Raw genomic sequence first — 14314 nt, 5'->3', positions numbered from 1 at the left:
CACATAGGCCAAAATAACAGACCTGTAAGAAAAATATACATGGACAGCAGCGCCAAATAATGAGTGTGATTTGGAAGGAAAAAGGAATCTTCAAGCATAAAGAGAGGCTGTCGTTCCCCTGCTGCCCCAGGCAGGTTTTAGCCTCATCTGGCTGCAGAGCCTTCCTCAGAGGCAAATCCAGAAAGGGACGCTCACATAACAAGAGTCGCCTGTGTCCATTCACTGTAGGAATGGCAGCAGCAGCTTTATTCTTTGGAGAATATTTACAAAATATAAGCCTTAATTAGTAGCCTTTGTATAGTTGGTGTCTTAGTGGGGTTGGGGAAATTGGTATATTTTTACAGTGCAGTGTTGCCTAGCTTTTCTGGAAACAGGGCTTCTGAGGCATGCCCTGTCGGAAAAGCGTTCCCTGGTCAGATACTTGGGGGGCGTGCACGTGCCCAAGAGGGCTTGCTGGGGAGTCGGGGTGCCCCTCAGCATGGGGCCTGAGCAGCCCCCGGCCCTCAGGGGGAAGTCCTGTAGAACTTTGCACACGTAACTACTTAACGATTTTTGACCCCAGAATCTTTTTTCCACATAGCACCTGATTAACATCCCTGGGAGCTAGTTGTCTGGTCAGTGGAACACATTTAGAAAGATGTTCTACATTTTTGTTACTTTTGGTATCTCTCTTTACCACCCCTACCCTCCACCCCACAAGTGAAGACTGGAAAGATACTCAGCATAACTCACGTATCAGGTTTGTTTGTTTGTTTGTTCGGGTTTTTTTTTTGGCTGCGCTGTGTGGCTTGCAGGATCTTAGTTCCCCGACCAGGGATTGAACCTAGGCCCCTGCAGTGGAAGTGCCAAGACCTAACCTCTGGACCGCTAGGAAATTCCCCCCCCTTTTTTTTTTTTTTTTTTTTTAAGTCTAAACTCCTGTTGGAGTTTAAGTTCATTTTTGTTTTTTAATTTTTTTTTTTTTTCTGTGCCACACGGCTTGCGGGATCTTAGTTCCCCTACCAGGGATTGAACGTGGGTCCACGGCAGTAAAAGCACCAAGTCGTAACCACTGGACCGCCAGGGAATTCCCTCACATGTCAGGTTAATAGACCTTTTGTCTGGAGCATCACGTTGGTCTAGACCCTCCAAACCTGAGAGACGGTTGGTGTCCGTCTGTCGTCTTGACCGGTCAGTGTCTGCCCGTGGTGGGGACCTGGCCTCTGCCCCTCAGGTGTGTCCCCATGAGCTGGGTTGGAGGTGCCAGGGCCCAGTGGTGACACCCTCGCCCCCTGCGCTCTGGCTGTCTGGGTCTGTTTCCTCTGTTGGAGGCTTGACTCCGTTTCCGTGGTGACACGTGTGTTCTCACCCCCTCCTTTGGTTTTTTCAGGCCTAGCTCTGCTAGCCCCAGTGGGAAGCCCTCTGGATCAGCAGTTAACATGGGCTCTGTGCAGGGACACTACGTTCAACAGGTAGAAGATGGCTTTCCAGACCCTCCAGCCCCGGACGCTTAGGCCCGTCTCCAAGTGCCAAAAGAGGAGGGACTGTCCAGCCGTTTGCGTGCTCCTCTTAGAAAGAGAGATGTGCCCTGGCGCTTAGAGCGTAGCGTGGGAGCCGGGGAGCCCGAGTCCCCCCCTGGAGAAGGCACTTCTCCTCTTGACGGGCGTCTGGGTCCTTCCTTGTCCGCAGAGAAGGGAGGGTGCGGGTGCCTCTGAGGAGGTGATGCTGGAAGGTGGACTCTCCCTCCGCAGCCATTGGGCTGTGAAGGTGCTGGGACCCGCTTAGGCCCGTGGGTCAGCTCTAGAAGCCGGGGGTGTGTGTGCGTGCGCGTGCGTGCCTGGCGTGTGTGCCTGCGCGTGCTGGCCTCGTAAGTGCTGTGTCTTGTCCTCGTCTTGGCCGGGTGGGATCCAGACGGAATGACGTTTCCCCGTCTTATAATGAGACGGGTCTCTCGGCGTCTTTGCCTTCAGCGTGATTCTCTTCACTCCTCTAAAATGTGACCAGGCTGCAGAGCTCAGACACGTCAGGCGGGGGATGTTAGTAAAACAGCACTCCTGGATGGTGGCGGTGGAAGCTTGATTGTTCATTTCACGTCTCCTAACTTGGTTCCCCGAGGGTCGCTCTTTGAGTTGCTTGGACTGAGCTTCTAGAGCTTTCTTCAGGGCTCCCCCCACTGTATGAGGGGCCGAAGGCAGGCTGCTCACTCTGCCACACACCTCGCTGTGCAGAGCTGCAGAGTAACGGGACCCTGACCGCGACTCTGGAGGTCAAACTAGGGGCTTGGGGAAAGGTTTCCACACCGTGGGAGTCGGGGAGGGTGGAAGATCTGGGAGACCAAGTTGGGCGAGAGGCCCCGCGCCCCCTCAGCACAGTCGGGAGCTCTGAGGGGCGTGGGGTGCACTGATTTGAAAAGGTCCCTCCAAGCGGCCTTGGGTGTGCCGCGTGCAGAGGCCCCTGGGCAGTGCAGAGTGCTTCCTGAGGACCCGGGGTTCCCCCGCCGCTCCGAGTCACTGCACTCAGCGCCCGTGGGAGGGGCCAGAGCAGCCTCACGCCAGCGTCCTTCCCAGGACAGTCACGAATGAGTTTGGTCCCTCGACCGAAGGATGGGCTTCTTAGGGTGGCTTTCCTCTGACTCAGGAGCAGGAAGCGGGTGGTGGGACCGCGGATCCTGGCAGGTGTGTCTGCGTAAGGGTAACTTTCTTTGTTCCCCATCCGTCTGTCCAAAGGCAAAACAACGAGTGGATGAAAAGCCCAGCCTGGGAGCCGTGAAGCTGCAGGAGGCCCCCTCAGCCGCTTCCCAGATGAAGCGAACTGGAGCGATCAAGCCCCGGGCAGTGAAGGTGGAGGAGAGCAAGGCCTGAAGATTCTGGGCCTGGCCTGCCCGGAAGGACTGCCGCCCCTCGACCTCGCTGCCACCGGACGCTGGGGAGTCTCCCAGATGGATCCACCGTCCACCGACCTGGCCCGCACTGCGAGATCTCCCTGCTCTCCTCCACTCCTGAAAGCTCCGTTGTCCAACCAGCTTGCACCCGTGGATCTGTGGCATTGACCTGCTTGGCTTTAATACGAAACAAACAAAAAAGCAAATGACTCCATTCCCGCCTCCTTTCCGCCACGACCGTGGAGTGACCAAGCCGTCATGCCGTGCAGATTAACCCCGCCCTCCCCTCCTCATCCTGCTCCTGGTGGCCACGGCGCCCTCCACCCACCCCGCGCCGAGCTTCCTTCCCTCCCCCCGCTTTCTGTCCCCGGGCACAGTGGTCTGGCAGCAGGGCCGTTTTAGTTGAGGCTTTTTGTTTTAAAAAGCAGCTAAAGGTTTTTACAAAAGAGAAAGGAAAAGAAAAACACAAGCTTCGTCTGTAAGAGCTGGACTTTTATATGTTCTTTGCCATCCTCTCCCTGAGCCCTCTTCTGTTCCGGTAGTTTCCTTTTAACCTCTCTCCTGTTTAATTTGATACATCACTGCGATACCTTAAGAGATGACTCTTAGGAACGTGCCCTCTCCTGCTCTCGCTCTCTCTCTCTCTCTCGCTCTCTCTCGCTCTCGCTCTCTCTCTCTCTCTCTCTCTCTCTCTCTCTCTCTCTTTAGTTGAGGCTTTTTGTTTTAAAAAGCAGCTAAAGGTTTTTACAAAAGAGAAAGGAAAAGAAAAACACAAGCTTCGTCTGTAAGAGCTGGACTTTTATATGTTCTTTGCCATCCTCTCCCTGAGCCCTCTTCTGTTCCGGTAGTTTCCTTTTAACCTCTCTCCTGTTTAATTTGATACATCACTGCGATACCTTAAGAGATGACTCTTAGGAACGTGCCCTCTCCTGCTCTCGCTCTCTCTCTCTCTCTCGCTCTCGCTCTCTCTCGCTCTCTCTCTCTCTCTCTCTCTCTCTCTCTCTCTCTCTCTCTCTCTCTCTCTCTCGGTTGGTTAACCTTTGAGGTTACTTGCAAAAAGAAGTGGTGACTTAAGACACCGCTCCTGAGCCTGGGAAGCGGTGGTGGGAGGGAGGGGAGGTGGGTTGGCGTTCCAGTCGCTTCCAGCCCCTGGCCTGATGACCACAGGGACTTAACGGGCAGCCCAGTGAAGCTGACGACGTTTTTAGCATAAGAATTACACAGAATTTCTGTCTTGAACTCTTCAAAACTGGTGGGGACACTGACTGCTGGGCACCTGAGGTGAATCATGGAGATAGAAGGCCCTGGCATTTTCCAGTTTGGCCTGGACGGTGCGAACTGACAGCACCAGCCCCCATCAGTGCCTGCTCCTGGGACTCTAGCACCTGCGGGGCCTGGTGTTTTCCCATGCGCTCCCTCTCCTCCGCGCTCCCCTGGTCCTTCCTGAGCTGCCTCTGTCTCTCTGGGTCCTCCTGTCCCTCCACCTCTCCCACAGCTCGTCACTGGAAGCCACGAACGTCCTCTGTGGTGACGGACGCCTGGACGGTTGTCAAGAGACCGTGCAGTTCATCCGTGTGGCAGTGAGCGCTTGGACGGGGGTTTGGTTGGGTCTGCGACAGAGGCGTGAGCCCTGGGAGGCCGCTGGGAGGGCTTCCTTTTCTCCACTCCCTCATCCTGCTCCTGGTGGCCACGGCGCCCTCCACCCACCCCGCGCCGAGCTTCCTTCCCTCCCCCCGCTTTCTGTCCCCGGGCACAGTGGTCTGGCAGCAGGGCCGTTTTAGTTGAGGCTTTTTGTTTTAAAAAGCAGCTAAAGGTTTTTACAAAAGAGAAAGGAAAAGAAAAACACAAGCTTCGTCTGTAAGAGCTGGACTTTTATATGTTCTTTGCCATCCTCTCCCTGAGCCCTCTTCTGTTCCGGTAGTTTCCTTTTAACCTCTCTCCTGTTTAATTTGATACATCACTGCGATACCTTAAGAGATGACTCTTAGGAACGTGCCCTCTCCTGCTCTCGCTCTCTCTCTCTCTCTCGCTCTCTCTCGCTCTCGCTCTCTCTCTCTCTCTCTCTCTCTCTCTCTCTCTCTCTCTCTCTCTCTCGGTTGGTTAACCTTTGAGGTTACTTGCAAAAAGAAGTGGTGACTTAAGACACCGCTCCTGAGCCTGGGAAGCGGTGGTGGGAGGGAGGGGAGGTGGGTTGGCGTTCCAGTCGCTTCCAGCCCCTGGCCTGATGACCACAGGGACTTAACGGGCAGCCCAGTGAAGCTGACGACGTTTTTAGCATAAGAATTACACAGAATTTCTGTCTTGAACTCTTCAAAACTGGTGGGGACACTGACTGCTGGGCACCTGAGGTGAATCATGGAGATAGAAGGCCCTGGCATTTTCCAGTTTGGCCTGGACGGTGCGAACTGACAGCACCAGCCCCCATCAGTGCCTGCTCCTGGGACTCTAGCACCTGCGGGGCCTGGTGTTTTCCCATGCGCTCCCTCTCCTCCGCGCTCCCCTGGTCCTTCCTGAGCTGCCTCTGTCTCTCTGGGTCCTCCTGTCCCTCCACCTCTCCCACAGCTCGTCACTGGAAGCCACGAACGTCCTCTGTGGTGACGGACGCCTGGACGGTTGTCACTAGAGACCGTGCAGTTCATCCGTGTGGCAGTGAGCGCTTGGACGGGGGTTTGGTTGGGTCTGCGACAGAGGCGTGAGCCCTGGGAGGCCGCTGGGAGGGCTTCCTTTTCTCCACTCCCAGCAGCAGACCCAGGCTGTGGGGACAGAGAGGCCTGAGCTGGGCAGTGGGTCTCTCCAAGGACAGAGCAGTGTCCAAGGGGAGGAGGGGTTGCAGGGCTGACGGTGATTCCCGAAACAGCCTGGGTAGCCTAGTAAGTCTGCAGAGCTGCCTTTATCAAAGTCTTTGTGTGAGGCATTTTATGCTAGGCTTTTGTTTGTTTTTAAGATAAGAATTAGAAGGAAATCATCCCAAATTCTGTCATTGCAAGGAAAGGCGAGGGCAAGTTTGAAGTTTTGCTCACGCTCTTGGGAGTAACTAACCCGCCACCTGCCTGCCGTTGCTGGCGGGTCCAGGGAAGACCTGGCTCGGAGAAGGGGCAGTAGGCGATGGGGGCGTGCCCCACAGAGTCCGCCCGCGGTGTCGCCAAGGTGTGTGACAGTCACTCGGGCAGTGGTTCTAAGCTCTGTCCAGTGTGGAACACGGGGAAAGAAGTGGCTTAGGAACTGGCGAAGTCACTTGTTGCTCTTCGCTGCTTTAAGGAAGTGGGGGAACAACAGCCTCCTGGCAGAGGGTGCAGGGCTTCTCCCGGCGTCATCGGGGAGGCCAGTTTCCTTGAAAGATGCTTCACCGCTTGATCGATAGCGTTCAGCACTCCCCTCCTTGCCTCCACCCTCAGGCCTTACTTCTCACTAGCTTGTTTTTTTTTCTCTCCTTCATCCCCTGCATCTTTACTCGGAAGGCCCTTCTTGAAGGGCTGCCCACTGGCTCACCTGCTCTTGTCTCCCTTCCCCTGCGAGTGCCTAGCTGCTGCCCCCGCACCCAGCCGCCCTGACCGAGCTTCTCTCCGCTCCTGCCGCCCCTGCAGAGGCCACACACATTTAGAAACACGGCCAGACCCCTCACACCTAATTCCAGTGCACATTGTTTGTCAAAAGGAAAAAAAGGCTTTCTCATTTTGAAATTGGAACAGGACAGTCCTGGATGCTGTTACAAACTCACTTGTGAAAAACTTTAAATTTCCCCTCACCTTTTCTTGGTATGACATAATTTTGGAGGATTTACTTCTAATTCTTATTTTAAAAATAAACAAAACCCTAGCATAAAATGCCTCACACAAAGACGTTGATAAAAGCAGCACTGCATTCCAGTGCACATTATTTGTCAAAAGGAAAAAAGGCTTTCTCATTTTGAAATTCAACAAGACAGTCCTGGATGCTGTTACAAACTCTCAAGATGTATCCTTCAGGTGAACCTGCCATCAGAGTGACGGTACTTCCTGTTTGAGAAAAAAATAAAAACGAAAGGGTCACCTGTTCTCCAGCCCTTTTCTCTACCCCTGTATTTCCCCACCCCCACCCCCCAATAAAAACAGAAAACACTAGAATTTATTTATATGTATTGATGTTGTAGGTCTAGGTGAAAAAAGAAGTAAATGTTTCACTGCTCTATTTATATATAATGTCTGAATTATTCTGTGCAGGAAAGGCCAGGAAATTGCATGTGAAGTTCAGTGCGTTTACCACCTTCGTGTGCCCAAGCTGCAGTCTCTTCCCCGCTGAGATGCAGATTTTAAATTGAACTCTGGAGGCAGAGGGCAGGCCTTGGGCCCAACCAACACCCCCCGTCCCTTCCTTGGTCTGATGAAATGCAGTTTTTAGTGCAGAGATGTCTTAAGGTGCAATATCTCTCCTCTTTTCATGTGGTTTTAGAGCCAACCTCAAGGTAATAGGACTTAGGGTCATATTTTGCCTTCAGATCCCCATCCTCAGAGTGCACGTCCATGCAAAGGCCTCTGGCAGAATGCCTTGGGCCTTTGGCAGGAACAGGTGGAGACTAGCACCTTTTCTGCTGCTGGGGGTGGGGGTGGGGGTGGGGTGTCAGAGTCTTCTCGCTGCGCCTCTGCCTGCTAAAATTACCCTCCCTTCCCATGCTGGCTGCTTTGCCCTGGCCCACTGATGGTGCAGCCCGTTGCTCAGCAACCAGTGACCCTGCAGTATGTCCAGCATCAATTACTCAGTGGGGTAAAATCCGAGAGTATGGGTTCATGTATCCTTGTGGCCTTGTCCACCCACTGAAGACTTCTTTGGCATCTGTATTTGGTCTGGTTCTCTTTGCTTCCCCATTTTAATCAACATTATTATTGTTTTCAAACTTGGAATTCATACACTTTTGGCTCTGGGTTCCTTCGTGGGGAAAACTAAAGTACAACTATTGCACATTCAGAAAAACTGGTTGGTCCAGTTCCAAAGCCATGGTCATTCCAGCCACTTCCAGGGGATATTGGGGCATCTTGTCATTAAATAACGGGCATCAGTTCTCTCCAGTTCTGCCCTCGCCCTCCTGTCTTCTGGACCTGCCTTCTGGATGGTTGATGAGGTTGGTGACTGATGGTCAAGGGCCGAGGAGGCCAAGGGTGTGCACACGAGGGCACGGCCATGCCCAGAACTGGCCTGCCGAGGCAGTGTGTGGCCAGCTGCTGAAGCCCCGTCCCTGCTGTGTGGTTCCCCTCCGCCAAGTAGCTGCATGTTGCCTCTCACATCTGCAGTTGTCCCGTTTCCCTCCCTGCAGAGCTAGCCTGGGTTAGAAGGTCTGTTGGAAATGGCCTTCGGCAACCAAGGACGCTAGGGTACTTGTTTGTACTTTGGACTGTTCTGTGATGACTGGGAAATGCAGACTTCCAGAAAGGCGGCTCTTGCTGTTTGAAAAGTGAACTGGACCTAAGACAAACAGATCACCCGGACAGGAATGGCTCAGTGTTGGGGTCAGACACTCTGTCCCCCAGCCGTGCCCTCTACCGGGACCACCAGCGCATATTTGGCTAGTGATGTTACAACCTGCTCTTCACCATTTCTCCGTCCCAGCTAGGTGGTCTCCAAGATGGTACAGTGTCCCCGGGGCCCCGTCTTCAGCATGCTACAAAGCCTCGGAGTGGAACTTTCTGCTAAGGCTCTCTGTGGATGACTTGCTTCCATCGTGTGAAGGGGTTACTGTACTCTCAAGCTTTTGACCTCATGCCTTGCCTAGTAAAAAGGGTGCGGTTTTTGTTGTTGTTGTTCCTGAGAGGGTTGTGTTTTGTTTCCTTTTGTTCTTATTTTGGCCTTTCCTCTCTGTGTCTTTTCATGTAGACCAGATATTTGAAAGGGCAGACGATGGCTAAAGGTGTAATGTGCAGCTTGTTTCTACGTTGTTTGGGGGAGCTTTTACCTTGGATGGGAAATGGAACCGTGGATTCACCAGGCCATGGTGGCACACTCACCCTTCACCCTTCCCTCCGGTTCAGTACCTGTTGTTTCTCCTTTCAAATATGTGATTGTACTAGCTCTTTCCATACGAAAGAATTCTCCTTATTTAAATAAAAAAAAAAAAAGTAAAAAAAAATAACCCCACTGAAACTGAACATGCTTTGTCAGGTTGTGTGTCCCTCGACTCTGTCATTTGACTAGAGACTTAGAGATGGAAGAGTTTTCCTTTTACATGGAAGATAGGAGTGACTGGGCTGAAGTGCCCTACGGCAGTGTGAGGGCGAGGAGGGGGTGAAACCCGAGGTCAAGGTGCATCGTCCCAGTGGGTGGGTGTTAGCACTGCCTGCCCCCTGCCCTCCCTCACCCCACGCCCCCCAACTCCCCATGAGAAGTGGGTGGGTTAGAGAAGGTAAGCGTTTGATTTGTCGTGTTTTGTTGCCACTTCTAATGTCCCTTTTCTTTTGCTGCACTTGGGCTTGGAAAGAAGAGCAAGCCAGGCGTGGGCAGTGAAGGATGGAGAGCTTGGATTTGGGTTCAAGCGGTAGTCTCGGTTCTGCAATCCACTGTGTGCTGTGTGACCTTGGGAAGGACACTTCATTCAGAGTCACAATTTCCATAATTGTGAAACGTGGGTTGTAAACAGTAGCTACGTCGTGGGGTAGTGTGGATGCACAGAGGTCATGGGCAGCGTCCAGCCCAGTGCCTGGTCCCAGGTAAGAATGTAGGAAACTTATAAATTATGCCCGAGTAAATTTAACACTTGCCAAAAGGAAACCCCGCCGGCTGAGTCCGTCTGAGCCTCTCCACTGTGGAAGCAGGGGACCCGGGTAGGGCGCGGCCTGCAGCTCTCAGGGCCACCCCCACCCCCTGGATTCCCTGCTCCTGGGGACCGGCGGTCCACAGACCTCCAGGGGCCTGACCGCGAAGGAGCCCGAGGGCCCGCAGGATGGAGGCTCTGGATCCTCAAGACCAGACGGCCCCTGCTTTCGTTTGAGAGACCACAGGCTGAGAGCCCGGGCCCAGGACGCCCTCCGGCAGCAGGCGCGGGTGAACCCGCGCTCCCTCCCTCTCCACAACCCGGGTAAGTCAGAGTCACCTGCACTGCGCTAAAGCTGGGTGACGGACATGGGAAAACAGGAAAGAACCATAATTCCAGTTATTAAACCTGCAGTACCCTTCTGTCCAGGAGTATTAACTCCCATATAGACGAGGGGAGGAAGAAGGGGTGGGGCTGGGCAGCAGAGTTGCCTTCGTGCCGGTTAATCGTTCGGGTCACTCCCTTGACCTGGGGCCGTGTCCCGCTGCAGAGCAGGCTCGGCCGGGCCGCGCAGGCCTGAGGGTGGGGGGCACCGCCGGGGCGGGGGGCGGGGGGTGGACCCCGCCCGCCTCCATCTGCGCGCGCGCGTCCGCGCCACACTGAGCGAAACGCCCATACGGTCCCACTGTGTCGTCTTAAAAAGACAGCCGTGTGTCTAGTGTGCCCAGGAACCCTGGATTGCCCAGCCGTGAATCACAGACTGCAGAGAGTCCCCTGCACACCCTTCGCGTCGGGCCTGGGCTCGCCCAGTGCGCAAGCGCGCCGCTCTCGCCCAGTGCGCACGCGCGCTGCACCCCCGGCGGGCCCCGCAGGCGCGGCGAATCGCTGCAGAGCAGGCCCGGCCGGGCCGCGCAGGCCCGAGGGTGGGGGGCACCGCCGGGGCGGGGGGCGGGGGGTGGACCCCGCCCGCCTCCATCTGCGCGCGCGCGCGCGTCCGCGCCACACTGAGCGAAATGCCCATACGGTCCCACTGTGTCGTCTTAAAAAGACAGCCGTGTGTCTAGTGTGCCCAGGAACCCTGGATTGCCCAGCCGTGAATCACAGACTGCAGAGAGTCCCCTGCACACCCTTCGCGTCGGGCCTGGGCTCGCCCAGTGCGCACGCGCGCTGCACCCCCGGCGGGCCCCGCAGGCGCGGCGAATCGAGCGTCGAGCGGGCTAGTGGGCGACGAAGAGTGCCGAGCGGCCTCGTCCCCAACGGTCGGCGCCCCAGCCCCCGGCCCTCAGGCGTCCGAGGCGTGGCCCGGCGCGGGGAGCGGCTCTGAGGGGACTGGAAGAAACGCGAGTACGTTTGGGACGCCGGGGACCAGAGCCCAGGCGGAAGCGGGAGAGTCAGTGCGGAACGCGCGTGCGCGGTCTGTGGGGACCTGTGGCCGGGGGCGGCCGGTCTTGCCTGGCCCGGGGGTGGGGCCGGGGCAGGTGTGCCCGGGGAAGGGGGCGCCCGAGGCAGGCGTACCCGGGGAAAGAAGGGCGGTGCCGAGGAGCAGGCGAAACCTTCGGGAAAGGTAGCGGCCTGCGGGAGAGAAAGGGGAGTGCCGGGAAGAGGAGTGGGGGCCTCCCAGGGCAGACAGGGTCTCTGGAGAGAAGGGGGTGCTCAGGGCAGATGTAGCTGCAGGGAGAGAAGCGGGCCTCCAGCGTAGATGTAGCCTTGAAGATAGAAGGGGACCGCCGAAGGCCAGATGCAGCTTTGATGCGAGAAAGGCGGTGCCCAAGGCAGATGCAGCCTTAAGAAAAGTGGAGCCTCGGGGAGGAAACGGGGTGCCCAGTGCAGATGCGCCCTCGGGGTGAGAAAGGGGGCGCCCAGGGGATGGTGCTGGCTCGCGGCGGGAGAGGAGGGGAGGGAGGATCTTGGCACAGAGGAGGAGGCTCTGAGCCTCAGGGGGTGGGGTGGAGGTCACCGCGCTGTAAGCTGGCCACACCGCCCAGGTGGGGAGGGGCCAGGAGGCCGTCTCACTGACCGGAAGTGCCCAGCAGGTGTTGGTGGAGTGAGTGAATATTCAGTCCTCAGATTCTCACCTGGGTTGACCGCTCGTGAAAGCAGGGTCCTGTCACAGCCTCTTTCGAGCCTTCAGGGGGCCACCTGTGTTCTGATGACAACTCTTCCCTGCTTTTCCAGGGCATCCTCCCCGGCCCGCTTTTCTACAAGATGTTGGGATTTTTGCAGCGCCCTGTGGTGGTGACAGCTGACATCAACTTGAACGTCGTGGCTCTGACCGCGGTGGGGTTGCTGAGCCGACTATGGCAGCTTGCCTATCCAAGGGCCGTGGTGTAAGCCAAGCAACTCCATTTTGGGTTCATTGGAAGGAACTGTAGTTTGTTCAGTGCATTGGTGACAGGAAGTTCCTTTTTGAACAGTGTAAATGGGAGAGCGAAATTCCAGGCTTCCTGGTGATGGGTGTCTTTGGCAGTTAGAGGAGAGACCAGCTTGTCCCCAGGACAGCCCCTGCCGAGGCCACCTGTTTGGTCTTGCCGCGTAGGTCAGTAGTGGGTGCAGTAGCCTTGGGTGGCCTTTGACGGTCTGGAGAGTGGAGGGCGGAAGGTTGAGGAACTTGGAAGTGAGTCCTCACGGATACTAGAGTGTGTTCTTTGTCGTAATGGGAGATGATTGCTGTTATTATTAAAGGGCTGTTCATTATCTGATTAATACATATGTTCCTTTTCACTTAACTTTTTATTAGGCCAAACGTCAAACAGCTACAAACGTACAGAGAATGGTATATTCATTACCTAGCTTTAACAGTTACCAGGTCATAGCCAACCCCTTCCCTGCAGTGGATTTTTTGGAAGCACGTCATAAACACTGTTTCATTTATAAACAAGTCAGTATCTATCTAAAAGATCAGGATTCTTAAAAATCACGTGACCACAGTAGCATCATCACACCTAACAAGGTGCCAGCAGTTCCTTAACGTCAGCGAAAGTCCCTGATCGAGAGAGGTTTGTTGCGGCTGGCGCCTGCGTGCCTCCCTTTTACACCTGTTTTGTCGGGTCACCAGGTCTGATTCCGACTCTTAGCTGCAGGCACGCTGGTGGACAGGCAGATGAGCTTTGCGTTCAGGAGGCCTTTTGGAGACTGGCTCCCAGTACACACCCTAGACCCAAACATAGGGAGAGAAACAGAACCTGTGTCAGGAAAGCCTCCTGAATGCCCAACTTTCGTGGGGCGTTTCCCTTCCTGTCCTTATGGATGTGTGATGCTGCACAAGTGTCTTCATATTCGGGGACACCGTGTAGTTGGGGCAAAAGTATGACCTTTGCCGGTCACTTTCCAAAGTCATTTGGAGACACAGGTGTACGTTTATCGTCATGCCTTTTGTGTACGGTTGAGGTTTCCAGTTGACTATAACGTGGGTTTGCTTTGCAGCTTTGATGAAGTATATTATGGGCAGTACATCTCTTTTTACATGAAGCGGATCTTCTTTTTGGATGGCAGCGGACCACCGTTTGGCCACATGCTGCTGGCCTTGGGAGGTAGGATTCATTAGTAAGAGAAGTGGCCCTTTAACACTTATAGGTGAAATTTCTTCAGGGCAGAAGCGGTGTCTTATTCTTTCTTCATTGTTGTTCCCCTATTGACTGCCGCAGTTCGGTGCTTCAGAAATATTTACTGAACAGGATAGTTACTGATTAATCTTCTGTTTTAGGTTATTTAGGAGGATTTGATGGTAACTTTTTGTGGAACAGAATTGGAGCAGGTAAAATATCATTTTCGTTTCCCTTATTAACTTGCATGTATTAGATTGGAGAGATCGTCGCTTTCATAGGGATTAACAGCTATGGTTTATTCATCGGAATCCAAGGTATGGTAAATGTTTGGGTACAGGTGAAAGATTTTCAAAAAGTCCGGTAAATTCCTTAGTGTTTAGTTACAGTAAGTCTTTTATCCCTGGTTTTTGGTACACATAGCGTGCTCGCCGTATGTGGTATCTGATTGCCATTGTCTTTTGTACGTATAAACGTTATGTGTTGCCACAGTGTTTTTGGAAACAGATGGGGTAGACTTATAGATAAGGATTAACTCGTTTCAGAGTCCTCAGCATCCCTCCCGTACTTACTGAGAACTGGCCCTTGACCACACGGAGCTTCTTTCAAGGCCTCTGCCCATGGCCTGCGCGCTCCGTCCCTGATCGGGCCCCCGGCCTTGCAGACTTGCGTGGTAGCCTGTGAGCGTGGTAGTCTGTGAATGTGGTAGTCTGTGAGCGTGCTAGTCTGTGAGCGAGCGTGGTAGTCTGTGAGCGTGGTAGTCTGTGAGCGTGGTAGTCTGTGAGCGAGCGTGGTAGTCTGTGAGCGTGGTAGTCTGTGAGCGTGGATGTCTGTGAGCGTGGAAGCCTGTGAGCGTGGAAGTCTGTGAGCGTGGTAGTCTGTGAGCGAGCGTGGTAGTCTGTGAGCGTGGTAGTCTGTGAGCGAGCGTGGTAGTCTGAGCGTGGTAGCCTGTGAGCGAGCGTGGTAGTCTGTGAGCGTGGTAGTCTGTGAGCGTGGATGTCTGTGAGCGTGGAAGCCTGTGAGCGTGGAAGCCTGTGAGCGTGGTAGTCTGTGAGCGTGGTAGTCTGTGAGCGTGGATGTCTGTGAGCGTGGTAGCCTGTGAGCGTGGAAGCCTGTGAGCGTGGTAGTCTGTGAGCGTGGTTGTCTGTGAGCGTGGGTGTCTGTGAGCGTGGGAGCCTGTGGGCGTGGGAGCCT

The 14314-nt window shown here is 54.7% G+C and overlaps 2 protein-coding genes across 35 annotated transcripts in view; both read left to right on the top strand.

Moving 5' to 3' along the window:
• The window catches only part of PRRC2B (proline rich coiled-coil 2B), a 68481-nt gene extending 64952 nt beyond the window's left edge, over positions 1-3529 (top strand). For 13 of the 17 annotated variants that reach the window (XM_055089428.1, XM_028497520.2, XM_055089427.1 and 10 more), the window contains 2 exons: positions 1370-1451; positions 2706-3529. In XM_055089428.1, the coding sequence (XP_054945403.1) occupies positions 1370-1451; positions 2706-2840 (217 nt within the window). In that variant the 3' untranslated portion in view covers positions 2841-3529. Of the gene's footprint in view, positions 1-700; positions 740-1369; positions 1452-2705 lie in introns of all 17 variants that reach the window. The other 4 variants (XM_055089429.1, XM_055089430.1, XM_028497519.2 and 1 more) reach the window with 2 other exon arrangements.
• Positions 3530-6743: 3214 nt separating this feature from the next.
• POMT1 (protein O-mannosyltransferase 1) overlaps positions 6744-14314 on the top strand; it is a 23679-nt gene continuing 16108 nt past the window's right edge. For 8 of the 18 annotated variants that reach the window (XR_008618998.1, XM_055089414.1, XM_055089413.1 and 5 more), the window contains exons 1-4: positions 10772-10922; positions 11754-11905; positions 13002-13108; positions 13282-13332. Coding sequence is in view for 16 of the 18 variants with exons in the window: in XM_055089414.1 (XP_054945389.1) it covers positions 11784-11905; positions 13002-13108; positions 13282-13332 (280 nt within the window). In the remaining 2 variants the exon portion in view is untranslated. Of the gene's footprint in view, positions 8612-8704; positions 9535-9563; positions 9903-10771; positions 10923-11049; positions 11143-11753; positions 11906-11992; positions 12115-13001; positions 13109-13281; positions 13333-14314 lie in introns of those variants that run through there. The other 10 variants (XM_055089421.1, XM_055089420.1, XM_028497529.2 and 7 more) reach the window with 9 other exon arrangements.

The sequence above is a fragment of the Physeter macrocephalus genome, chromosome 13, assembly GCF_002837175.3.
Source record: "Physeter macrocephalus isolate SW-GA chromosome 13, ASM283717v5, whole genome shotgun sequence".
NCBI classification, from domain to species: Eukaryota; Metazoa; Chordata; class Mammalia; order Artiodactyla; family Physeteridae; genus Physeter; species Physeter macrocephalus.
This window is presented reverse-complemented; position numbering and strand designations above follow the sequence as displayed.